General features: G+C 45.9%; 1 protein-coding gene across 4 annotated transcripts in view; it reads left to right on the plus strand.

Moving 5' to 3' along the window:
- Nucleotides 1-25,826, plus strand: part of LOC117210907 (protein Skeletor, isoforms B/C) — a 52,101-nt gene extending 26,275 nt beyond the window's left edge. For 3 of the 4 annotated variants that reach the window (XM_033454347.1, XM_033454344.1, XM_033454343.1), the window contains exons 3-12: nt 5,885-6,110; nt 7,005-7,116; nt 19,892-20,130; nt 20,220-20,400; nt 20,536-20,556; nt 20,672-21,062; nt 21,220-21,540; nt 21,703-21,826; nt 22,088-22,382; nt 22,496-25,826. In XM_033454347.1, coding sequence (XP_033310238.1) covers nt 5,885-6,110; nt 7,005-7,116; nt 19,892-20,130; nt 20,220-20,400; nt 20,536-20,556; nt 20,672-21,062; nt 21,220-21,540; nt 21,703-21,826; nt 22,088-22,382; nt 22,496-22,618 — 2,033 coding nt within the window. In that variant the 3' untranslated portion in view covers nt 22,619-25,826. The remainder of the gene's footprint in view (nt 1-5,884; nt 6,111-7,004; nt 7,117-19,891; nt 20,131-20,219; nt 20,401-20,535; nt 20,557-20,671; nt 21,063-21,219; nt 21,541-21,702; nt 21,827-22,087; nt 22,383-22,495) is intronic. The other variant, XM_033454348.1, reaches the window with a different exon arrangement.
- Nucleotides 25,827-26,378: the final 552 nt, after the last annotated feature.

Genomic DNA, 26,378 nt, shown 5'->3' on the forward strand with positions numbered 1-26,378 from the left:
TAGTGTCGCAGACGACACGCTCTCTCGGTCGGGAGCACTTAGAAAATCGATAAGCCCTGGCTCGCTTGATCCGCCGCTGGCTGCTGCCAGGCCATATCTTGATTAAAATCAGTGCCACCCGGCACTCTCCTTTCTTCACCCTTCTCGCGCAAGATCCAGCCCTTCGCCTAGCGATGAATCCGGTTAGTCTCGTTAACGTCTTAAGTCACCGGCTTCTTCAACCACCTTCTCTCTTTCTCTCTTTCTCTTCCATGCTCTCATAACCTTCTTCATCCACGCCACTTTCTCCTCTCGAGGACAATGGAACATCGAACTTGCTCGAAAACTTGCACCGCCACTTCTGCTCTAACGCGTGCCCGATAAAATCGTTCCACGACGGGCTTCATTCGACGGAAGCACTCCGGCAGCGCGCGTACACTTCGTCATTAGGATCATCGCTTCCGACCATTTCGACTCCTCTCTGCTTGCTCCTTCCACCGATTTTTCTTCCGACCAACTTTTTTTCTTCGCCATTTCATTCGCATTCGATTTCACCGGATAATAGATAAGAGTTTGAAAACAGTCGATCGTCCTTCGATTAATTTAATCGCTGCTTCTTTCGTCGCTTCTGAAACGCGTTTTCGGTATATAAATTTCCCTATTTCTGTATACAGATCGTATCAACGTCGATGTTTCTATTCGCGTTATATGTTCCTCGAATTTAAGACATTTCCTTAGGACGAGCGAACGAACCGAAAAATACAGCGTAAAGCAAATAATTTTTAGAACGTAACGCGCTATTTACTGGAAAAGGAAATATTCTCACTTGTGGTAATTGCTGCACGCCTATATGACATAAGGTGAAAACCGATACTGTCGAGCCATAAATCGATGTGTTCCCATCGCGACGCGGTAGTCGTATCTGTTCCTGCGGCTCTCTCCACGATCTCACGGTGCCTCGTTTATCGTCGAACGAGATTGGCCGTTCTTTCGCACGAAAGTGAAAGTTCACGCGTTTGTAGGTCTAGTCAGCTACCCAGCGAACCGGTAGCGAAACGACTGGTTGGCTGGCTGGCTGGCTGGCCGCATGTAAAATCAGATCGTATTAACTTTTGTGGTCTGATTATCCGGTGTTATTTGAACGGGTCAAATCGGTCTCACGAAATCGCGGAATCGTTACAAAATCAAGACGAGGATACTTGACGCAACGTTGCGTCGCGGTGCTTCGAACGAGCGCTAATTGTAACTTTAAATTTAAATTCGTCGCTACATGGGTGATTACGGAACAGACGGAACTGTTTACGCTTACCGATAGGACGAGTCTGTTGATCGGAGTGACGGCGGTAAGACAGGATGATCTTACAGCGCATAAATTGGCTCGTTATCTTGGGATCTTGAATGAAACGACGCGCCTATCGTATCCTGTTTTCGATTTACCTTCGTTTTACCTCAAGTTTATAAACGCGTGGTATGTGAAAAACGAAACGAGATCGACTTACGGTTTTTCTCCCGTCCGTATAATCGTAGGGCACGAAACGCGATCGATCTTGCGAAGAAACAAAGAGTCATCGCTAATTGATTCTCCAATTAGCTTGCGTCACTGATCGATCGATACGGATACGTTTTTTACGAAGGTGATCGTCGGGCGATGGATAGATCGTAGCTGTGGTTGAGCGACTCATCGTGAGATCACAGCCGGACAGACGATTTCTCCGACGTTATTGCGTTACGATTTAAAGTAAATACACCGAGGCGAACAGATATTTCCAGTGGAAACGAAGCGAAGAACATAAGCTGCGGAAAGGAGCGACGCGGTTTCTTTGACAGCGAGGTAACAAGAGAATTTCTCGAGACTTTCTGGTTAAACGCGTGGCCGAAGGCGCGCAAAGTCTGGCGAAGCCATAAAAACAATCGAGTTCTCGCCACGACTAAAAAAACATTTGCTTCTAATTAATTAGCTCCAAGTTGGAACATAGAGCGTGGACAAACTTGTCGCTTACTCTCGTAAACGGGAGGTCGATGGAAACGTCTATCGAATCGTTGAAATACACGCGCTATTTCCATCGTCGATCGACCGACCGATCGGTTCCGTAAATAGAAACCGGTATAATGTCATTCGCGATTTTGCAATAGCGAAAAGGAAGGAGGAAGATTCGAAAGGAAAAAGAAACGTTAGGATTCTTCGATTTCATGGTCGTTGGCGGTGCGTCGCGCGAACCGTAGTACCGCGCGACGTGGCAAGATAACGAGTGAATTTTTTACGACTATCCTCATTAAACGCGTGCCCGGAGGCGAGCGGTGGATCCGCTGAATCCGATCGAAAGAGCAAAGACCATCGGCGCCAGAAGCTAACGAATCCTGACGCTCCCGGCCCAGCCAGCCGGCTGCGATTGTGTATTTGGGGCACATGCAATATGCTTTGTGCTACGCTGCCCCGGGGCTAAGGTATTCCCCACAGTGGCCCGTGAAAGCGGAGTTATAAGACTGACGTGTGCCAGAGAGGAGAGACTATTCGAAGAACCTATGCGCGATTCGGGGTCTCATCGACGGTTGCGAATAGCACGACGGAGCCAGGATGCGGGGAAGAGAAGAACGAAGGGAAGAAGCACGGTCGGCCGATGTTTACTCGGTTCGAATGTTGACCGTACTCCCTTCGCTACTCTGGCATCATATCCTGCTTTCAGACGAACCTCTCAGGACACGTAGTCGCGGATTCCGTCGAAGCGTCGCTCACGATTCACAGCCATCGTCTTGCGGAGCGTCTACGAAGACGCGAACGATACACGGTTCGTCGATACGTCGCTTAAAGTTCGAGGATAGGGGACAGTGGGTAGCAGGTAATCGAACGCGAATCCACCGATTAACGACGAGTACACGAGTCAAGTACGTTAAAAGGAGAGCCGGCTGGCCGAGTCAACGGGTAGGAAGAAGCAACGCTCGGTGTAGCCGTGTTTAAAGTAGCGCCGAGTCGTAGGCGAGGCGTCGCGTCGTCGCATTGCGTTAATTCGTCCCGGTGATTATGGATCCATTAGCGTGGCAGCCAACAAATAGCACGGTACAATCCAATAACCGTCGCGGCCCATAATAAAAGGGGAGGCAGTTTAAGCACCAGTCGGGGGTAGTTTAGGTGGTGGCGCGTAGGCACGCACCTACATAATCTCTCTTTGCCTGTGGTACGTACTTGTGCACCAGTGTGCGCTCCTGTTTACTAGTAGATATTCTCTCTATCCCAAGACGCTTCTATATCTCTACCCCTCCGTTCGAATTCCCTTCTTCCCTCTCTCTCTCTCTCTCTCTCTCCCCCTCCCTCTCTCTCTCTGGTCCTTTCTATTCGCTGTTCTTTCCTTCTTTCTCCTGCACTTCTCTACTTTTGCCCCTCTTTCCGTCCACGTCATTCCATAGCCGATTTCGCGAGCGCACAGCGAGGGTCGACATCCCCCAATACCGGCCAGATAGCGATCACTGCGTTCATTGTCGCATCACCATAATATCCTGCTATACCGATGGGGTGTAGACACACTACGTCGACGACAAGGACGACGAGGAGGAGGAGGACGGCTCGAGAAGAACGGTAGCCGGAACCTCGACGTTCACCAATACAACCGCGAGCGAACGGGGTGAATGGGAATCGAGGGTGGACTAAAAGCCTGGAGTCTGCGTTTCGGTCCAACACCGCACCGGTGCACGCCAACGACGTGTTAATTATCCTTGGGCGACGGTGATGGTGTTTCGTTCGCAGCAAAAATCACGCACCACTAAGTTGGACGTTCAATGGGAATTAATTGAAGAGCTTCGTGGCGGTTAAGAATTATACGTACGATCGTGCCGAATTACGTCTTTTTGGACAGGTGGAGAACGAGTTGGCAAAAGGTGTACGGTTTGAGGTCCGACGCGGACAAGCGACTTTCGTTCGCAGCGATATCGCGCGGACGAGAGTCGTTGACCTGTATCGAACCTAATCGAAGTATCGGCTCGTTAAACGGGTTGCGAGATACATTATTATTATTAATCGATGTGCAATGTTTAATTCATCGGAACGTGCATTTCGGGTATTAGAAATTGTATTAATATCGAGTTGTTACAACGCGTGCAAGATTGAAACATAGCGATAATAAATAAAGCGTTTGGCGTGTCGGTTTATAATATTAGCGGGGAAACTGATTTGACGAAATATAACAGAGAATTACTGTTTTTAATAAAATGCCCAACTTCGATCGGATTTTCTTGCGTCTAGTTTCGTCGGCTGGAATATTCGTCGGAAAAATATCGTAGATAAACGATCAAAGTCGTTTTTCAGCATCGAACTCGGTTATTTAAAATATCAAATTGTTTATTACCTTTTGTAGCGAGATTGTAGCCAACAGTGGCGATTTATCCGCTTGGTAAAAATATAGGTACACGCGAAGGCGTGTGTGCGTATGCCCTAAATCCAAAATTCCGATCGAACTATTAAGCCGATTGCGACGAGATTTGAAGAGAAATTCGTGCATTCGGTGTGCATGAAATAAGATTTGCAGAGTATCGGTTTTTTCGCCTAAAAAATATCAACGACCGATGCTTCCCTTTAGCACTACTCGGGCAGCACCCAAATCTATGCTCTGGTTTTTGTAAAATATCGTAAAATACCTTAAAATAGAGGAGAAACGTTTCCGAGACAGTGTTTGTTGTTGGAAATATTATTCGATGATTTTTATTATTATTATTGACGTTATTACGGATGTTTACATATTTATGGGACATTAAAGTACGCAAAAATGTACAGTGTGTGCAATATGGAAAGTATTATACGATACACCTGAAGCAAAGAAGGCAGCGAGAAAGAATCGTGAAAGGTAGAAATTTGGAATTGTACGAGAGAAATCCTAAAATGCGATACCGGCGAGGAAGAATATTTCAAGGATGAATCGTATCTCTGTTTAAGTATCTCCATTTCCCTGGTTATCTTCGTAAAGTAAAACACAGAAGCTGATAAAGGCCGTGTCAGCATGTTTCGCAGCCATTGCGCGAATCGTCGTAAACGTTCGCAGTCTAATTACCGCGCTTACAAGATACGATAATACGCGAACCGCGTGACGAGAAAAGATTACTCCGTGCAAATGGAATTCCCCTCTATCCCTGGCAACCGATCGCGGATAGTACGATCTCTCCAGGAGCGCCAATAAAACCGGAAATAAATCCTATCCATCGCGAGCAATCTCGCGGAATTCGTTTCCCTCGATTTCACGCTTCAGACTGTTAAACGCAACCGCTAATCCGAAGGCGAGAAAGCGCTCGAAGACGATCGGTTCGCGCGTCCGAATCCGTTCCCTCGTACGAACGATCCACCGATGATCTTTACTGCCGCGGCGGCTCTTCCGATCTATTCGCTCGTCCAACTTTATGGGGCCTGTCGAGCAAATGAAATGAAATTCATGCAAATCGCGGCACGGCCGGCTGGTCCGTCGACGCTTTTGTATCGGGGCGGTGATGCGTCCAACCTATATCACGAGGGTGAAACCGTACTTCCCCCTTTTGCAACCGTGAACGTAGCCTCGAACGAAGTCCCGACCGCCGCGTCTTTTCGCGGTCTCGCTCGTTTAGGCTCCAGTTCGCTCCATATGTTCGACGTTACGTTGCAACCTTATACGAATAACAATCGTTTAATTAAACTATCAGACGGTAGAGAACTGCATTTATCCGAATTTGTCGGGGGCAAACAGTTAATCGTATTGGAAATCATGCAACGTGGGTTCACCGATTTGCTCCACTTGTATTTCTCGTTGGCGCGATAGCAGCTCGAACGAGCGGGTTCGACGGGTGAAAGTTGGCTTGATCGAGCGTTAAATAAAATTTCGTTAGCATAAACGGAGTCTTAATTTTTTAACAGTCTACCGTCGACGTTAATCGATAAAACGATCTGTTACAGGTCATGCAAACAACGGACCCAACTACTACGGCAAATTAATCGGCTCGTTGAAGAATTACGCACATGGAATCAAAGGAGACGTGTACGCCGTGGACGACACGACGATATTCATAAAAGGATTCTGTTACGATGGTACCGGACCGGACGCGTACTTCTGGGTGGGCAATAGCTCCACGCCTACCCCACAGGGTTACATCGTCCCGTATCCGGAGATAAAGGAGGGCAGGTAGCAATGAAATTCTTTCCTCGCGCGTAATTTTCCTACGCGTGTTTCTATCGTTGTCGTTCTATTCCTACTGAAATCTCGATCTTGTGTCGCCATTCTTCTACGTTCGAGAGGCAAACCGAGTACACTGGTTCTCGCACGAACAAGCACGAACGAAGAAAAGAAGAAAGTTGCGTATGCGGTCAGGGTTGACGCCTGATAGGAACGCCGAGAAGTAGGGGAAAAAAAGAAAAGGGGGTTCGGAGGTGGACGCAAACGGCATACCGTAACCAAGGGATGAAACGAAACTCAAAGAGCTTGTTGCGTGCGTCGAAGGGACAGGCGGTGAAAGGGGAGAGGATAGGGCGGAGGATGAAACAGACGGAAGGCCGGGCGAACGGATTGCGGGGGTGCAGTTAATAAAACGGGAATTATACGGCCATCTCGTTCGGATTTCGTCCACGCGAGCACTTTATTACGTTTCCACTCGCTGTTACTTGTCTCTTCTGCGTTCCGTTCGTTGAAATTCGGTGAAAAAAGTCGACACCGTCTGAGACCGGCTCGGCCTCCTTTTCCACCCTCGTCGCAACTCTGCGAGCCTTTTAAGTCGCGAGAGATCGCCGCGCACAATAACGATGTCTCGCTTAAACGGATCCAATCGAACGGAGATTATCAGAGGACGGTATTAGAAGTATTTGTTCCTGTTCGACCGGCTCTCCTCGTCTTCTCGAATGTTCGCGAGCACGATCGATACACGGTTGTTTGCCAAAATCGTCGACGCGTTGCCCGGCCAGTCGATGTACGATCTCGTCGGTGAAAAACTGGTCGGCAAAAAGCGCGGTACTGCTATTAGGATAGTTACGAGGACTACAACACGCTGGATCCTTCAAACCTTTTTCTTGTTGTTGCGCTCAGTGACCCGGTGGTGCTCAAATTGTACAACTATACGGACATCATTCTGAAGCTGCCTAACGGGAAACGGATACGGGACATCAAATGGCTGAGCGTTTGGTGTCGTCGATTTACCGTAAGTCAACTCCAACGTTTCCTTTCTTTCTGTCTTCTATTTACCGTGTGTGTCCGTCTCTAGATACATACCTATGCATGTACCTATATGTGTCATATTTATACGTAGGTATATATGTATATGGAAAGTATCTTTTCACGAGAATATTCGCTGCGTCGAGAATCTATTCTAAGAAATCTTAAACTTTGCTCCTCGTCTCCTATCTCCCCGTATAAATTCCCTTGTCTCGTTGAATCCGATGATAGAACGACGATCCTCTGTAATCTCGTGTACGGCATTTCCAATAAATTTGTGCGACATACTCGGCTGCTTGGTCGCGGCGCGGAGAACGTGGTCGTGGCACGGAGCCACCCCCGTCGCGCGACGTTTTATTCGAAACCCCACGACGCGCGGAGAATGGAGATAACTTGATTTTTGAGGAGGTCCATGGGCCGCCCTATCGGACATGCATTCGTGGTCAATGGTGCGTGTGAGATGGATACGGAAGCCGAGATCAGGGGCTTGCACGCGTTTTCGCACATACACATACGCGAGAACGAAGCGGCATAGTTCGGTGCGTGCACGCACCCAAAGCATGCATTTATGTCGTTTCTCTCCCATCCCTGGTTCTCTTCGCTCTTTCTATTTCTTCCGGCACTACTTTTCTGCTTTCGACTTTGCTTCCATGAATTTTCACCGAGTCGCATCAATTTATGGGTTTGGCATAAAAAGCATCTAGTTTTCTAGCAGAAATTTACATTTTCTCGTACAACTCGCGCATTCGATGTTCGACGATTGTCTGACGTTAACGAACATAGTAAGTAATCCGGAGTAATTGGAATTTCGCCAAACTGGCGATTTTTCTGTACGCATTTCCTTACCGCGATACGCTTTTTGCGAGGTTCGAGAGAAGCATTGCGAAGCTTAACGAATCTGTCCATCCTTTTCGCGATTCACCCTCTTGCACGCCCACTCGCTTACCCACAGATCCAGAGTCGTCCGGTCGGTCGCACGAAAGTCAGTATCGCTTGTTGGAAATATCCGAGGGAGAGAGAAAAGGTTTGAAACGAGCATATCGACGGTAGAGAGCGGAGCTTTTGCTCTTATATTAGGAGGGCTTTAATATCGAAGTCTGAGGGGTGCTCCCATACCGTGACAACCCTCCATCAGACACGCTCTGTCACCGCAAAACGCGCTGTCCGCCGCCTATGCTCCATTCTACAGGGTGTCCCGTTACGATCCGCCCGGTAAGTGATCGTCGAGTCCTTTAGTATAAATCGATTCCTCTCTCTCTCTCTCTCTCTCTCTCTCGTTTTGAGTGCACCGATCAGGAACGTGAGTAGAAGCCAGACCAGTCGTCTAAGGGGAACACGATGAATGTACGATCGTGATTTTGCGATAGGAATATAGAAAAGGCTGTTCTACCATTTCGCGAAAGGTTGCCTGGAAAAGATTGAAACGTCGCTTTCGAAAAAATCTATTTGTCATGGAAGTAACATTTAAATACAGTGAAAAATATTCTATGTTACGTAGCGCGATCGGAATTTTCCTCTTATCCGACAGGCGCATAGGTAAGTTTGAAACTTTAATAACCTTAATAAAAAGAAAACGTTAAAAAAGAGATGGAAATGAGGAATCGGGTACACTCGGTTTCCCGCGCTAAGGTCAACAGCCTGATAAAGTTTAAGAAAATTAGCATCGTTAAAACAACGGCATTTCCAGCGATCGCTACACGCGACTGGAACGATCGCTGAAACGCGCGAATGTACCATCCTCCGATGGACGGTGTCTATTTGACGGCGTCTCGATACAACGAAAAATCCCCGAAAATACGATCCCCGGAAGGGCTTTGGTTTCTTCGATACGGTGTTCCTCCATTTATTCGTGACTCGCTAAAGATTTGAAACGGCTGGTGGGGTGTACCGATCTCTTGAAGGGGCTGACCGATACACACAACAGGGGTAGGTTTTGCTTGGGTATCTGGTAGACAGGAGCTGTCTGTCAGTCGGTACACCCTCGCGTTACGTCGAAGGATGTATTGTTGGAATAAGCCTTCTTCTTGTTCCGCTTTTCCTTTTCCCCCTTCTGTTCTCGTTCCATCCATAGATACACCGCTATCGCTGCGCGATGCTTGGGTTCCTTTTCAAAAGAACTCCAGGAGATATCCTTGCTCGATATCAAACCGCCGTTCAATGGACCACTGATTCAGATAGGATTTAGTAATTTTTTTCCAGCTTCCATCTCCCCTTGCCGGGCAGACCAACGTCCAAAACGGTCTCGTCACTTTTGCACGCGATTGGGGGAAGCCTCCGACTGCCGGGATCTTATCCGCGGGGCTTCCTCGGGGAATCCAAAACGTTCAAGCCGTTGATCGCTCTTTCATCTCGATCCGTGCCTTTCTTTCTTCGTCTTCGAACCGCTTTTCGTTAGTGTATTCTTTTGGTGACCCGTGGCAAACTCTATTTGACCAGCGTGAGAGAGAGAGAGCAGCGAAGAAAAAGAAAAGAAGGAATTCCGATGGAAGATACTTTGTTCGTTCTTTGAAATATATTTGAAGCATATCCTGCTGCGATGCCTTAATTCGTAAGCTTCGTTCGATCGGAGAGTAGACGTACAATGAGAAGAGAAATATCGACGGATGACAAACCGTAGAGTCTGTCGTACGTATCGGTCTGACCAGTGAACGACAGCAACTACTGCGGCACGCGTTGCCCACTCGCGCTGCCTGCGAGGAAAAATCAGAAGAAAACGAAAGAAAATAGAGCTGGAATAGCTTCACCCCGGAATCTCGTACGTGCTTTCAGCCATTATGAATATGCACGGTTCGCGTTACAGGTATTTAATCTTTCTCTGTAGCTTTCGTGCGATTACCGGATATGTACGATAATAGACAACGACGGACGATTACGCAATTGGAATCGCGTTGAAATATATGTTTCGTTTAATTTATTTGAAATAAATTAAAGCGTAATACGGTGGATTTAGTCGATTCTAAGATATTGCAAATCGATCCCCTAAACGACAAATTATAGATTGGTGGCGCATTTAAATTCTATCAGCCGGGGTATCGCTCCAACCACCGGTTTTCGGCGACGGTTGTGTTTTAACCGGAAGAAGAAAGGGTCGTCCTGTGGGCGTGTCACGGCATTTGCATTTAAATTCTCCGTCTCTTTCCACGAACACTGGCAGTTAATTAAACGCCTTATAGTTTTCGGGGTGGGATGACGAAGTAGGACTGTTTGTGGCACCAAGTGGACGATCCTAGCCCGCTAGAACGTCAATTAATAACCGTTTCAAACGGGTTGTAAATACGAGAATCGCGTTCCGTTTACGGTATACGATCCTCGACCAGTCTACCCCCGTTGTCAACTATCGCGTCTAAAAATATTTCTAACGTTGCGTAATACGTATTACGGTCGTATCTTTCGTTTCGTTGGAATTACGAAACTGAAAAAAATATCAATCTCGAACGAAGATGAAAAATATATACGTATGTAGCGCTTGTTTATTGAAAAAATATTGTCACAGATTACGCAGTCTTTGCGAGGGAAAAACGTGTGGGGGAAAAGCGGGGCGAAAACATGAGCAAAAGCTCTCGTATAAATCGTTTGCATTGACAGTATTTATTGTGCCGGAGCGACAAATGTTTTCCAACCACGTTGAAGGACTTCTCGGAAAACACTCCATGGCATTCCAGTTTCGCTCTTTCCAGCCGGTCGACGCTAATCGTCGATCGGAAACTGGTAATATCGTCTTCAAATATTTTACCGCTGACACGATCGTTAAACACATATCGATGGCGCGGGGAAAAAAAAAAGAAAAAACGAAACATTTACAAAATACACGGAATAACGTTTGCCGGTCTCGAAGCCACCAAAATATTTTCACGTTGGTTTTAATACCGCCCCTTATAATAGAATCACTCGAAAGCGAAGGAAACAATGTTCCTGTTAAATATAAAAATTCCACTGGAAAAGCTTAAAAACCGCGGGGAAAACAGCAATGCGCGTATAAAAGTGGTTCTGTTTTAATTTCATCGTATCAGCGTTATCGTAGCTAAAAAACTCGTGGTAATATTTAACCAGGCTGAATAAAACTTTGTTTTGCAGATTCTTTCCTATGATAATTTCTTAATTTTAGAACAATTTACCTCGTTAACGATACATCAGTCGCTAGACTCGTTAACGTGCTACGCATCTCGAACGCGATTTTGGCAACTAAATTACCGGTGCTTACCGGTGATATACCGATCGACCCATTCGCAAGACCAGCTTCAACCCGTCGGTAACTCGGCCAGTTATCGTTTTGTAAAAGTTACGCAAAGTTGTAAGTCGAGAATTGGATCGGGCCCATCGCTAGTCCTGGGTAAGATCGTTGCGCATGGGCAGAAAGCAGCTCGCCGGGTCGATGTTGGCCGGGGCTGGCTGACTGGCTGCCGGCTGCTAACCGAGGATGCTCTCCCCCTTTCTCTTCGTCTCTATCTTCCCTCCCTTCTGCCCTCTATCCTCATCCTCTCCCTCTCTCTCTCTCTTCCCTTCTCTGTCCTAAGTCTAACTCTTCTCTGTCTCCGTTTCGCTTCCTCTTTCCCTCCAAAATTCTTGCCGCCGCTATTCACGCGCTTGCTTCCGCTTCCACCTTTTGTACCGTTGTATCTGCAAAGACCCCCCTCCCCTTTCCTCGCGACAGTACTTTTTGGAAAAATTATTTAGTTTCGTCATCGTTTCCTCGTTTTCATTCCCATCCACAGATTCTCTCTCTCTCTTTCTCTCTCTCTGTGAGCTTCGTTTCTTCTCCGTGCCAATGCCTCCGTTTCTTTCGTTGGCGTTCCTTTTTTCCTCTTTGAAGCGATAGTACTCTCGGTACGATGGTCATTACCCTTGTCTGCGGCGTCGCGACTTCCTGGTCGCTTCAAAGGGCCGCCATTTTGAGAAGACTTGGCCGATGGCTACGCGGTCGAGTGGCGAGGATCAACCGCTTGCTTCGGAAGATCGAAGATACCCTCGATCGAAGCTTGAGAAAGGAGCGATGGCTCTTTGAATTTTAAAGGGACAATATCGCGGCATCGCTAGCTGCCATCGCTAAGGATTTTTCCAACGACAGAACCGAAAGGCGAAAGCCGTCTCGTCAGTGCTCGTTTCAAAAACCGACTATCGATACCGACCGATAAAGCGCAAACGCCGACAAAGGGATTGCAAGAGCCGAATAAATTCCATTCTCACCCGTTACATCTTGCTCGCAACACGCGATTACTTATTCCGCGAGACGAAGATCTTCACCGAGGATGGTAATTTTAGAAGCTGTCGTAGGATTCGTTACGGACATACGATTACGCGATCGCACGTTTTTACGAAGAAAACTCGTTTGTAATCGCGTAACGCGGCCTATGAACCGAACCGGGTGGCGTGTATTGTAACAGGACGCCATTTTGAAGCCACCCCAAAGCTCGGCACACGTTTCAAAGCAGCCACAACGGTGCATCAGGTGCATGACGGTGCTGCAGTCACGCATATATGAGGCTATACACGCGTACATCGTGCGGCAAGTACCGTTGGAATCTCGCCAAACCTATAAACTTACCCTTCCGTCTGAAAAAAAATCGGTACGCCATCGAAATTTTAACGCGGTCAAGCTAATCGACCAAGTTTAAACGGTTATCTTTTGTGTTTCCCTCCCTGCCTACCTGCCTGCCTGCCTGCCTGCCTTTTACCCGCCCATCCTACTCGTCGTCGAATGAAATAGAACGATATACTAACGAGAAACGCGAACGCTATCGCGCGTTGCAAAAAACGAACAACACGCAGAAAAGGGGAAAATTAACACGAGTACGAAACACCTGCAGCCACGAACTTTTTTACTGTCTAAGTAACCCCCCATGTTGGCGGGGCCGGCGAGGGCGGAAGGGGTTACCGACCATGCATTTCCACGGTACATATGAACAGTATCTGCGCAGGCAGCATTCGAATACACATAAGTGGTCGAGTACACACGAGTAGACGTGGAAATGAAATACCGGGCAGAGTGGTTGGCTGGCGATGGTGCAGAAAGAGAGCGGGTCGGTAGCGCGTTGGTTGGCAAAAGCGGTGGAAGCAAAACGAGTGGAACGAGGCGAAGTGGAACGAAGTTAGTATCTCGCGTCTGACCAGCGACGTACTTGAACAAAAGTTATCATTTTTCGTTGCGAAACGAACGAGCGAGCGAGCGAGATAGCGAACGAATTCCATCTTGTCTCCTCCATTTTCACCCCTACTTCCATTTCCTTCTACCTGCAGGTCCGTTGGCAGATTTTTCTTTTACCCGTTATCCATCGTTCTCCGGGCCATTCTTCCAGCTTTCTATCTTTCTACTACTCCTAACTACTCCTTTCTATCTTTCTTTCTATAATTTTCTTCTCGCTTTTCTTACCCTGTAACTCGTCTCTTCCTGCTCGACTCGCCTCCTCTCTCCTCCTAACGTCTACTTCTCGGCGTATCGGTTCGCCGATCTCTTTCTCGCTTTGCCCCGTGGTTCTTCCATCGTTGTCTCTCCCTTTTTCGCTCATTCACCCCGCTCGTCGGTTTCTCGCGGTCTCTCGTCCGTCTCTTTTCCAGCGGCTTCTCCCTTTCTGGCCGATTCTCTGGCTCGTTCGCCTCTCCTTCGCACCCTCTGTCATCCGCTTCCCCTCTATATATCTTTCTCGCTCCCGACACGCCGATTGGACGGGAGCTTGCGAAAGTTCCAGGTATCCCGGAGGACCGCCCACCGGTCCTCCTGCAGCCGGGAAAGTTTCGTCATTCCGTGCAGAACAGGGAGGGAATCCGCTGCTGATGTTGCTCCGTCGGCGACGCTGTATACCTTGGCAATTGGTCGGCCCTATTCAGAAATCACGCGACACGCCACTTTCTGATAACCTCCGGCACCGAGGTGTAATTAAATTTCCAAGGATTTCGCGAATGAACCTGGACCGTGCGCCCTAGATCGGTACGCTCGCGTAATCCACATTTCCCAGAGACTTTAGAGACGTTTAACGTAAATATTTTATCGCGTTATTTGCTATTCTTTCTTCTTTTCTTTTCTTTTTTCTTTTTCTTTTTTTTTTTTTGATATTTCACGAATCTTTCCGTTGATAAAAACGTATTAGTTAAATAGGAAACGAGTTCGAGGAAATATATAAATATCGAGTAATATGGTACAGAGCGTGGAGCAATTACGTTGGCAAGTTTATAAACCGATATCAGTCCCCAGGCGGCGCGCGTGGAAACAGCTCGGTCGGAAAGAAGTTCGAAGTGACGCGAGAAATCCATGTAATTAGACTGGTGAAACGTATTTAACGGGAGCTTATCCCCGGTTAGTATAAAGTTTCGATTAAAAAAAGTTCCATTAAATCCGCCGGCTAAGATATAGAGGAATTACGAGGAGGGGAGGCTCTTTTAATTTATCATCTGCTTTAAATCCAACGGACGCTGCTTGATAGAAGCGGTCCTTTTTAGCTCCGATTTCCAAGGTTCGGCCAATTGCCAGGATCGGAATTTCACGAGAGCCTCGTACAAACGCGATGATACTTCCTGACCTTGTTCCACGCTATATCCTTCGTCCATCTACGCTTGACCTTCGAATCCATTCGTCATCGTCCTATCTCGTACAAATTATTTACCTCGCTTGAAAATACTTTATATTTTGATACTTTACCTGATCGAACGATTAACCGAGAAATCTCGGACGTCGTAAGATCGTCTAGACGTTGAGACAACGTCGTGACTGCGTTATCAATTTAATCGTCTGTTGGCACGACGTCGAACGATAATCGCGACAGACTAGAATCGCTGGCCCGGTAGCAGTAAAGTGCAACATAACGTGCGTTTGCTCTCGTTTGACGAAGAACAGGGATAAGGGGCGTTGCTATCGAGCCTAACGAGGCTCGATGTCTCAATTTCCGTAAGAACGTGCGCCTCGCAACAGGGGGTGACCAATCCCGAAGGGGAACGCCTGCCTGTCTGACGGCGATACGGAGCTGATAAGGTGCTAAAATAATATACGGCTATGACTTGTTCGGAATCCCTCAGATTCGGATGCATCGTCGTCCCGTTTCTTTCTTTCCTTCGTAATTATTAGCCTCCACTGCCGAGATTATCGCTAAGGGATCGACAAACACGGATGAAAGCTTTGGGGAGAAAGATAGAATCGATGTGTGTATCGCTGTATCGGACACGTGGTAGCTTCTGTAAGTTACGATTAGATTAATTTATTTCCTCGATCAATTTTTATTACGATAATTTTGCTAATCCTATGTTTACTTGTTTTAACAGAAGCAGTTGTTATATTAGTTTTGGATCGAAATTTTAATACAACGTTATTTGGATTCTTTCTAGAGTCGTTCTAGAGTCTGTATCTTAATTTTACCAACACTTGGATCGTTTCCTCAAATTATCGTAAATTAACGAGAATCCATTCGGGCAATTTCTTTCCGAGATATTAAAGGGATCAAAGTACAATAATAATTGGTGAATGTAAAGGCGAAGGGAAACGCACAGAGACGATATTTTTCAGTTACAAGGGCAGATTGTTAGATCCGTTCGTCCTTGATCGTGTAGTCGCCTCCCTTTCCCCGGGATTGTTTCTTGATGCTATCTCTGACTCTCCAGTTTGTTAGGGGGATTTATTTGATTGAATATCGACTGCTCGGGCACCCGCCTTGGTTATAACGAGTATATCAGCATCGGCCGTATCGCACCCGTCCACGGGGACCACCCCCGTGAATTGCGTTCATGGGGCGGTACGGGTCTTAATCCAAATCAACCGACCGGGGTCTTGGTCACGTTTTTTTCGAAAATAACGTAAGAAAAATGATCGCGGTGAATTTATTCGGAAATCTTGTTCTCCGAGAACAGGTATAATCCGAGATTCTAAATCTTCGAATCTGCAAACCTTCGAATTTTCTTCGATCCTTCGCATTCTTGTAACGCGTGATCGCGAGTTTATAATTTATATCCATTGCCACTTGGCACGGAAAAACGTTCGCAGTGTTACGCGGAAGACATTAGATTTAAAGAGATTTACGCAGGGGTGCGCGCATGGCGCATACATAGACTCAAGACTCGCATAATAGAACCCGATTCGAATCTAAATCCCAGCTTACGAGATAAACAGTCTATTAGGGGCTGCAGTAACCCTCGGTGAAACTTCCACCGGCCTATAACGACCAGATCAAAGGTACCGGATCGACGAGGACCCCTCGTGACCATCGTATCCCGATTTATAAACTGCCGGTGTCTTCCCTTCGCGAGACTTCAATTTACCGGAAATTTTATTCCTCCGATCGATTACAATTCCGAGTAATAATATTCGGATCATTTTCGAGGAAATTATTTATCGAATTTTCCATCGACGATTATTAGCAGAAACACGAGTCTAGTCAGACATTAACGATTCTTATCTGATAATGAAAAAAGTTCGACGTAAAGGGGAACGTCGTTCGAATGGAATTTCGTTCGAATGGAAAGTTTATCAGAAGCTAGTTCGATAAAGGGCGATTAATTATTGGCTGCGGATGATACCGTACGCGGCACGCGATCCGTTCGACGATCGACGTCGAAGTATCGCGACTTTCGGTGTTCCCGGCCTTTAGCGATTATCGCGAAAACAATGGCATTCCTACGGAGGCCGCGTGATGGCTTCCGGGGGAAAATCGATGTTGGAAAGCGAGATGAAAAGTTTTAGCGCGTAAACTGTCCGGGATGGACGGGCGAACGGATCTCGCGCGAGATCCGCGTGAAAGAGGCAAAGTGAACGTTTGGCGTAAAATATCGAGCAAGTTCGTTTTAATCGAAGGTGTAACGTTTCAAGGAAGATCGTGGAATCGCGTGGGCGATAGTAACGAGTAAATAAAAGGTATTGGTTGGACGATGTCTGCATTTAATGCGAAGGGTTGTCGTTAAATATCGAAGGAAGACGCGTGGGTGCTGTCAGATTCGAACGTTTCGTATTATAGCGCCCACGATTTCGTAAATTTACAACGTAATTAATCGCAACGTGAATACCAAAGTTACACAACCATTGTCCCGTTTCCAATGGAATTTCTTTCGCGTAAAACGCTTTACGCGTAGGCACCTTAAATTGTTTTCGAAATTACCTTCTCCCTCGTGTACGTTTGAACAACATCGTACGGTATCGAGTACGTCGAGTAACAACGAATTAATCGACGAGTAATTCATTCATCCGGGGACCCAACGTGCAAACTCGGGTGGACCCTCGACTCGCATACTCGCATAAGCACCAATTTTCAGAAGATCTCGCCCACTCAAAACACCATTAAGCTCGAGTTCTAGTTCATTGGTAGCCAGCATCTCCGCTCCTCTCTCTCTCTCTCTCTCTCTCTTTGTGTCTGTCTATAGCACTGTCTGCGTATACGCGAGCACATAACCACTCGCAGAGGGTGGATATGATTGACGAGCCCTTAAACGAAATGGGATTAATGCGCGTGCAAATTTCAAACTCAGCCGACGGGAAGGGAAACGTCGGGCCCGGCTTGCCGATAATCATTATTATTAACGATGGAATTAGTATTCGACGAAGTGCGGACTCGGGAGAACTCAAAGGGAGCTACTTTGCTTTCCGGGCGCCGACATAATGCCGACGAAAACTTCGTAGACAATGGCGAAAAGTTTCGCATCCGTTTTCTTCCGTCGTTTCCAATCGGTCCGTCCAAATGTTTAATTTCCTTCGCCGTTCTCCGATCGCGTTGAACTTTAAAAATAAAGGTGAACGTTAATTTGCCGGTTGAATGGCCAAAAAGAGTGTACATCGGTGGAAGATTAATTTTTAAAAGCGACGCCGCGAACTTCTTTTGCTCGCCAACTTCCTGCCTCGCCGGAAAATTATTAATCGAGTAATCGGCTAGTCGATCCTTCGCCCAAGCTTCAGTCCCATTCACGCGCGTTTTTACCTGCGATTTTTCCCTCGAAATTCAACGCTACCTGGATGTATCTACCCTGGTTCGAGTCAGTGACGCGTGCTTGCCGTGCGAGACAATTCGTGTTATCATCGTCGGTTGGTATTGGAAAAGTAATCGCGAAAATAAGATCACGTGGAAGGAGCGTTGCGAAGGAAACGATTAAAGAGGCAACGACAAAGGTGACCAGTTTCAAGATAAAGAATAGAGCGACTAGTTCGCACGCAAGTTCGTCAGGATCGTCGTACGTTATACGTTTTAACTAGAAATCGGTCTGCAACGGAATAGATGAATTTGTAAGTTCGTGAAATTCCACGCTTCGAAGAGGCTCGTACGATCGGTTCAAGACGAAAGTGAAAGAACGATTTTTGAGGAATCGCTGTTCGAAATTTTCCGCGCCGTTTATCGATGGATCAAGTTGCCGAGACAAGAAAAACGACAAAGTTGCCGGGAGAGTGGTTCTCCTGGAAATTTCTTGGCCCAATTGCAGCGACGTTCTTCCGTGACTCGAAAAGCTTGTCGGTAGGGAAAAGCAAATAATTTAACGAATCCGGCGACCCTGATATGGAAAACTCATATCGTCGGTTCAAGGTATCGCGCGTATCGATCTCTTTGTAGACAAAAGTCTGCGAGTCGGTTCCAAAGAACATCTCGAAACGGGCGGAATCAGGCCACGTATACAGTAGCCTTGAGCGGAATATCGAAGACGTCGAAGATATTCACCGACTTTTCAATCTTCCACTCTTGGCACACTTCTCGAGGAGTCGATAAAAAAGACAATAGAAAAATAGCGGCCGACAGAGCCGGTTAATCGGTCTACGCCAATCACACGTGCAAGTAGATGCTTGAACCTATTGAAATATCCTTAAATAGTCGAAACAAAATTGGCACGTTCGGACCGAATAAAATGGCCGAAAACGAAATAACTCGCTGTACATATAAATTTGCAAAGTCTCTTGATCGATCTAAAACAAAGCGGCTAGCGAACGTTTTTTAAATATTTTTAAATGACTTAAAAACGGCGTGAAAATGAGAGAAAAAAAGGAGCAGAGAATAGAAGGGGAGAAAGAGGAAGTGTATAAAACTGTATCGTACGCGAAATAGATTTGTCCAGGGTTACGGAATGAGTTGAGAAATCGTCGCGAGCGCTGAATTTTCTCCCATAAAACGTTCCCCAGGGGATAAGCGAGTAGATCACCCTGTATACGGGGTGGAATCCGTTTCTCGGATTTTACGAGGTCCCGCTCGAGATCTTTCTTTTTCTACTTTCGTCGGTTCTCTCTCTCTCTCTCTCTCTCTTTCGCCCTTTAAACCTCCACCTCTCCAATCGCGTTCCTCTCTTTTTCTTTCTATCGTTATTCCACTCCTGCGCTTTCCTCGTCTCGCTTATTCAGACGTTTGACGGAACTTAGAATATAAACGACCCCAAACCAGGCCCTATCGATACGTCAGCTTCAACAGGGGGTAAGGAATGATAGATCGACTTTTTCGACTGGCAGGGTGTAAATATGCGGTCTCTGAAAGACAGCTTGATGAGACGGTTCCTGTTCGACGCCGGAAATCTCTCTCTTTCTCGTTCTCTCTTTCTCTCTCTCTCTCTCTCTCCCTCTGCCTGCCCTCTTGATCCTTTACCTTCGACAGGGAAATCGAACCTTCGAATCGCTCGACTTTTTCGTGAAACTCGGTCCCACGCGAGACTGGAAGAAATCTCTTCAACAAGAAGATCAGAAAAGTTAGAGAATGCAATGTCCCGTGCAACTCTGAGAAACCTCAACTTTAAATTGTCGCGTTATACGTCGACGCTATTCCGTCGCTCGGATTTCATCGGTGCAAATGTTGGATCGAATCAAACTTACGTCTAATTTGCCGCAGGTGAACTTCGGAGACGTTTTCATCCCGGCGAACCTGAAAGCGCCGAAGGCCAGAGTGCTGCCTGAATTCTCGAGGTTGGCGCACGGCCTCCGCAGCGGCAACATCACCATCTTAGATTGCAAAACCATTTACATCCCGAATCTGCATTACGACGGCGCCGGTCCTGACGCTTATTTCTGGGTTGGAAACGGCTCGGAGCCCAACACGTTTGGCATCAAAGTACCGAGCGAGAGACAAAGGTACGTCGTACTTGATCCATTCCATCCGTTCGAACTTTCCTTTAGACTTCGTGCGTTACGAATAAAAAACGAGCATTCGCATTTTACAGCTTGGCGCCATTAAGTGGTTATCAAGGAGCGGACATAGAAATCGTTCTGCCGGCTAACTTGACCGTGCACGACATCGACTGGCTGTCGGTTTGGTGCGTTCAGTTTAAGCACAACTTTGGACACGTTATGATCCCGAAGGACCTCGACGTTCCACCGGCTCTTGGACAGACAAAGATCGCGGTAACTGGAAACGAACTGTTCGCGAACAAACTGAATTTCATTTCTTAGTATTCATGCACCTGTTAAAAAACGAAAGTTACGTTCGTTCAATTGAATCTGACATTTCATTAACGAAATGTATTTTTATCGGGATAGCCGCCTTGGTGGTACGATCCTGTAAGTAACGTAGAGTCTATCAAACAGACGATTTCCACGTGTCAGAAACGATCATCCGTTTTAAATACAAGCGTGGCTCCTATATAAAAGGCAAAAACTTGCGTTGTTTTTGCAGACAAGCAGCACGCCACCACCGCCGGACAAGGAAACGCCGCCTCTGTCGAAACTCGAGCTGACCAATTGCAAAGAGTTAATGGAGGGCCGTGTGCAGGTCCAGTGGGAGATGATAGGAGACGATATCCAGATCAGAGTGTCCGGCCGGATCAACGAGGACCAGTACGTTGCGTTCGGTTTATCCGGTCGCGAAGGAAAGCCCGAGATGATCGGTGGCGACGTGGTCGTGGTCGCTTACGACAACAGAACCGGTAAATTCATCGCGGTCGACTATTATTTGTCGGATTACGCTCAATGCGACGGCAAGAAGGGTGTGTGTCCCGATGAAAGGGTCGGAGGGAAGAACGACGCCGTTCTTGTGCACGGAGAACGAAAGAACGGCGTGACGACAGGTAAGAAATTACTTTTTCAATGATCGCCAAAAGCATTTGTACTTATCGTGACATTTATATACGTACTAATCAATTACGACAAAGCGTATTAAATTTATTTATTTCGTTCATCGTGGAAGATTACAGCGTGACGTAACGTTCGCGATCAACATTTCAGTTACTTATATGAGACCTATGAGTACAAACGAGCCGGTAAAGGACAGAATGATCCCGAACACGGAGACGAGCGTAATCGCGGCGATAGGACCTCTGAATATGAGAGGAGAAGCCAATGCTCATCACAGTTTCGACAGGACGAACGAGGACATTCGTATTGATTTTACGTCGAGGAACGTGCACGAGTGTACAAATTCCCTCTACAACCTCCCGGACATGTCTGACATCGAACCCTGGCCAGCAGCCGTAATCACCAACGAAACTACCTTCAGCACGAGGATCGGACCCGCTGGTGGCAAAAGAGGATACACGAGGATCACAGGTATCCTTGCTTGTATGCTACGTTCGTTGGATAGCTTTTAAAACGAGTGTTAACGAGAGAACCTTGGGCTATTATTTTTAACAAATCGTTTTATCCCGTATCTTTTTTATACGTTCGTGTCGTGTTGTTCGAATATCGTAATGATCAGCGATTAAAACGTAGGACAACCTGCTTGGGGAATCGCGTGGTACATCAACGACTTGCTGATCCCTGAAATCACAGTGGAGAGAGGACAGACGTACACATTTATAGTCGAAGGTGGGAACGATCCGGCTAATCCAGCAAGGCGAGTTGAAATTTCAAACTATTATTAGTCCGGTTTGTATTCTGTTTCCTTCATTTCGCCGCTCCTTCGATGTTCGATAATTATAGGAAATTCGTAGCGCCGGCATACGTCGTTCACTGCCATTCGATTACAATTTTCCATAGAATTTTCGAACGTATCGTCGAAGCCATTGTTTTACGAACTGTTTCTTTTCGAAATTACCTGCGAAATGGTAAGTTCCTACTTCGCGTAGAGTGCAAGAACGCGATTTCTTTCCTGTAGGTACCATCCATTTTATATCACCGACAGTCCAGAGGGTGGATTCGGTCAAAAGACCGAGACAGAGCAAAGGGCACAGAGAGTGTTTGCTGGAGTAAAATACGACACGGACGGATATCCTTATCCCACGGCGGCTGGTCGTTACTGCGAATGGGTTCACAAGACGGTAGACATGAGCGCGGATATGGAAACTTTTGAGAATTTCTTTGAAACCCTTAGACTAGAGTGTGACAAGGGTGAGCCCGCTAAACTCGTTTGGACCGTGGCTGAAGATACTCCGGATTTGGTCTATTATCAGGTACGATTCATAAAGATACAATCGACATCGTATGAACGCGAGATCGACGCTTTTGCCATGATCGTGTCACGAATAAAGAACGTTATAAGAACGAGAACAATTTGTCTCCGCAGTGTTACACGCACAATAACCTGGGCTGGAAGATAAACGTTGTCAACAGCGCACACGCGGCCGTGCCGTTACTGTCGATGGTTACAACGACGTTCGTCGTCGGTATGTTACAATTCATAAGATGAATTAACCCTTAAACATTGCCTAAAACAATACGCGAGGAGTTACGAGCGTACGTGCGATCGCAAGGCTAGATCTGAAAGAAAACGAGACGAAGGGAAAGGTAAATTCGGATTCGAAGGAAACTCGCGTAGATAACGACGGTGATAAAACAAAAACAAAAAAAGGCGATTGTTAAAATCTGCTGAACACGATACAAGGTTGTAAGAAAGTACTTAGCTCGTAAGGTTTAATCGTACGTAACAGATTAGCAGAATATTTTTAAGATCTCTATCAGATTCAATATTTCATATTATACTATATATATGTATATGTATATGTATATGTATATTTATATATACACACATATATATATATAATTATATATATTGTATACATACATACATACACGTATTAACACGGCACTTGAGGAGAACGAGATTCGAGGTGATTTTTAACGTTTAAGAATTTAAGAGACTACTTAGGAAAAGGAGAGCGAGAATAATTTCTGACAATAATAATAATTCGGGAGCGGGGTATAAACGTGGATAATTTCTGACAATAACGTGAAACTTGTATTGTTCATCGTGGGTACAGGGAGGGATATTATAATTTATCGAGCAGAATCGATCGGTGTAGATCGATGCGTATATCGGTGATAAACGAAAGAACGGGGAAAGTATCCGTGGTATATGTACAATGTAAATTTTGCACAAAGCTATAGTCGAGTATAATGTAACATTAAAGATCGAGTAGTACTTAAGATATACATTTATAAATGCTGTCGACTTGACAATAATACGTAGGGTAGTAAACGATGAAGGAATCGCTGAAGAAAAAAAAAAACGGGGAAATATGTACAAGGTAACGTCAGACATTATGTAATTTAAGGGTGATACAGTTGCAAACTATCCCCTATACGTGTAACAATGCTATAATATGTACATACTATAGAGTGGACCTTCCTAAAACGGAATGAAAGTATAAAATGTGCCTTGGGTACAGATAATGAACTTCTCTAATTACACGAATTAGGAACCACTCGGACAAGAGATACCCTGTAGTACTTAGGAGCTGGTTTCTTGCGCGTTGAACGTATCCGTACGTGGTCAATTCATAGAACCGAATGTTAACGCTGATGTTTCGTTTCGCAAGGATGTACCGAGTGAAACAGTTTAGTCTGTTTTACCTGGGGAATGCAATCGAAATCGATTCACAAAGACGTAACGACAAGCGAACAGGTAGCATGATACGTGCAAGGAATGAGATGTCGTGCAACCAAGAAATCAGAAAAATACATAATCACTCTAGAAACATAGAGATTAACGAGGTAGCAAAAAAAGAAAAGAAACGATATATCTCTCCCTCTTTTTAAACGTGAATAATAAAAACTATGCAGTGTCCAGATTCTAAGTAACGGGGTGTCCTCAAAATTGCCAGCAGTCAACAAAATTCTTTGCAATTCCGATTGCTTAACGCACGAAGACCAGCCTGTATTTAATTACATATGCATTCATACCTAACATAAACATTATATATATATATATACATACACAAAAACACACACACGCACACACAGATATATATATATATATATTAAACATACATACATTATGCGAGGTACTACATGCATAAATATGAAAGAAAATTCGGAAATTTACATCGTTTAGCTGTCAACGTTGTCCAGTTTGTATTCGTCCGCGCTTATCAATCGCGATAACCAAAATGACAATGACGATTGGACAAATACCTAGCACAACAGTTTATACCGTTCTGCTCTACCTTCGATTTACGATGGATCAAAGGGATCGGCTCCACTTCGAGCAACACGTGTAAACAAGCAACGAATACGCACGTTGGACATCGTTGCTCGAGCTTTTAAGCGAGATGCGTCAAAGAAACAACAGTGTCAAGTAAGGATACTACGTATTACACGCGTTTGTAAAGTTAATTAAACGACCATAAGGCGAAGCCGAAGGAAGATTCGTTTGATCGCCGTGTCGATTGAACGCGTCCGGATTGCGGTATTTCCGGTGATGCTCGACGGCGATCCTCCAGAGAATACCACGCGATTCCACATGATTTTCTTCGGGTCTGTACACCTTAGAATAACGCATCCTCGTCGCCATTTTCGTTCTTCTTCCTCGTCTCACTGCTTTTCTTCGTCCCTTCTCCCTTATCGTATCTGTTATTCTTCTTTCTAAGCGAGTCCTTCGAGAGAGCGAGGCGGATCGTAGCATGTAAGCGGATATAAAACTCCTACTTCTGTGAACGACAATAATATAATACCGACTTGCCGGATCGGAAATTCAGAGGGGCTGCTCCGATGAATCCAGCGACTTACGCGCGAGCCGCGAGAGAAAGGAACGTTTCGAAAGACGCCGGACACGACGAAACTCGCTGTCCCGCGTTTCCCGCTTTTACTCGAGACAATAAACGAGCTGTTGAAACCGTAAGGATCGATCGTTCGTTCGCCAATGTTACTCGGACAATAACGCGATTAATCGCGACCAAAGAGTTCTATATTTTATCGAGGGGATGGTAAAACGTATCCGAACGACGATCGCGACGATCGAAAGCAACGCTGGACGATATTCGTGGATACGGTTTACCGTTCTAAATTTTGAAATTCCGACAATAATCACGCTCGATCCTTTCAAGTACAAACGTCCGATAATGATCGATCGCGTTTGTCGGTTATTAGATCGGACAACGGATACGGTGATTCGTCAAAGGAATGGCCGCGCGAAGAAAACGCTCGGTCGTAGGACAGCAGACGCCATTCGTTAGAAGACAAATATGTATCTGTACGGATCAATTATTCGAGTTGTAAGTGTAGAAAAAGAGAATTTAAACGGCGCACAGTTCCGCCGGCATTAAGCTACTAGCTGTAAACGAGTGTACAGAACGAACGAAAGTTTTAGATAGGAATGTAAAGATCTTCTCTTTTTAATAATCTCGTCTCTCCTCTCCTCTCCTCTCCTCTCTTTTTCTCTCTGTCCGTCTCTTTCGTGTATATGTGCACTTTCCGCGCGACTATTTCTCTCTCTTTGTCTCTCGTTTTCACTTTGTCCCGTAGAATATTCACGGAGCAGCCCGAGCGATGTCCCTCAAGTTGTTAGCAGTTAAGGAGAGAGAGAATAAAAAAAAAAAGAAAAAAACGATAGTTTAGAAGTTAAGCGAAAACCTTCTTTTCTCGCCGTATCGAAGTGTAATTTAAAAACCACGTAAGAAGAAAATATGAGAAGAGAATGGAGGATATGTACGAGCGTCGAAGATGATCGTACGGTCGATCGGCCGTCGTTCGGATCGACGAAACGACGTACTTGGTTTCCAGTGTACGACGTTCGAAGCGTGAATTTCGAATCGTTAGCGATTATCTTATAGCAGGTAAACACGTTTACATTTTGTGTCTCTCGTATCGTAGTTCAAATAGCGTTTTACTCGTGTAACTTTCCTTCCACAAGCGTCGATCCTCTCGTCGAGGAGGAAATCGACGAATCCAAGAATCGATTAACTCGAGGAATTTAAGCGAAAAAGAAGAACCTAAGAGACCGATAGAATCTGATTCTATACCGTTAGCGCTCAATTCGTATTCAAGCGCGTTCCTCCCTGTGTAATCCTTTCTTGGCTCATAGTTTCGAAGAACTTCTCTATTTGTTATACCCAATTTTTGTCCCTCTACTATACCCGCTCACATATCCCTACGAACATATCCCTAATGTAAGGCTCGAAAGGTTTCAGACGAAACGTTCTCGATTAGTGTTTTATTGGATGAAAGAAAAG

This window comes from Bombus bifarius, unplaced genomic scaffold, assembly GCF_011952205.1.
Source record: "Bombus bifarius isolate JDL3187 unplaced genomic scaffold, Bbif_JDL3187 scf7180000008213, whole genome shotgun sequence".
In the NCBI taxonomy this organism is placed as follows: domain Eukaryota; kingdom Metazoa; phylum Arthropoda; class Insecta; order Hymenoptera; family Apidae; genus Bombus; species Bombus bifarius.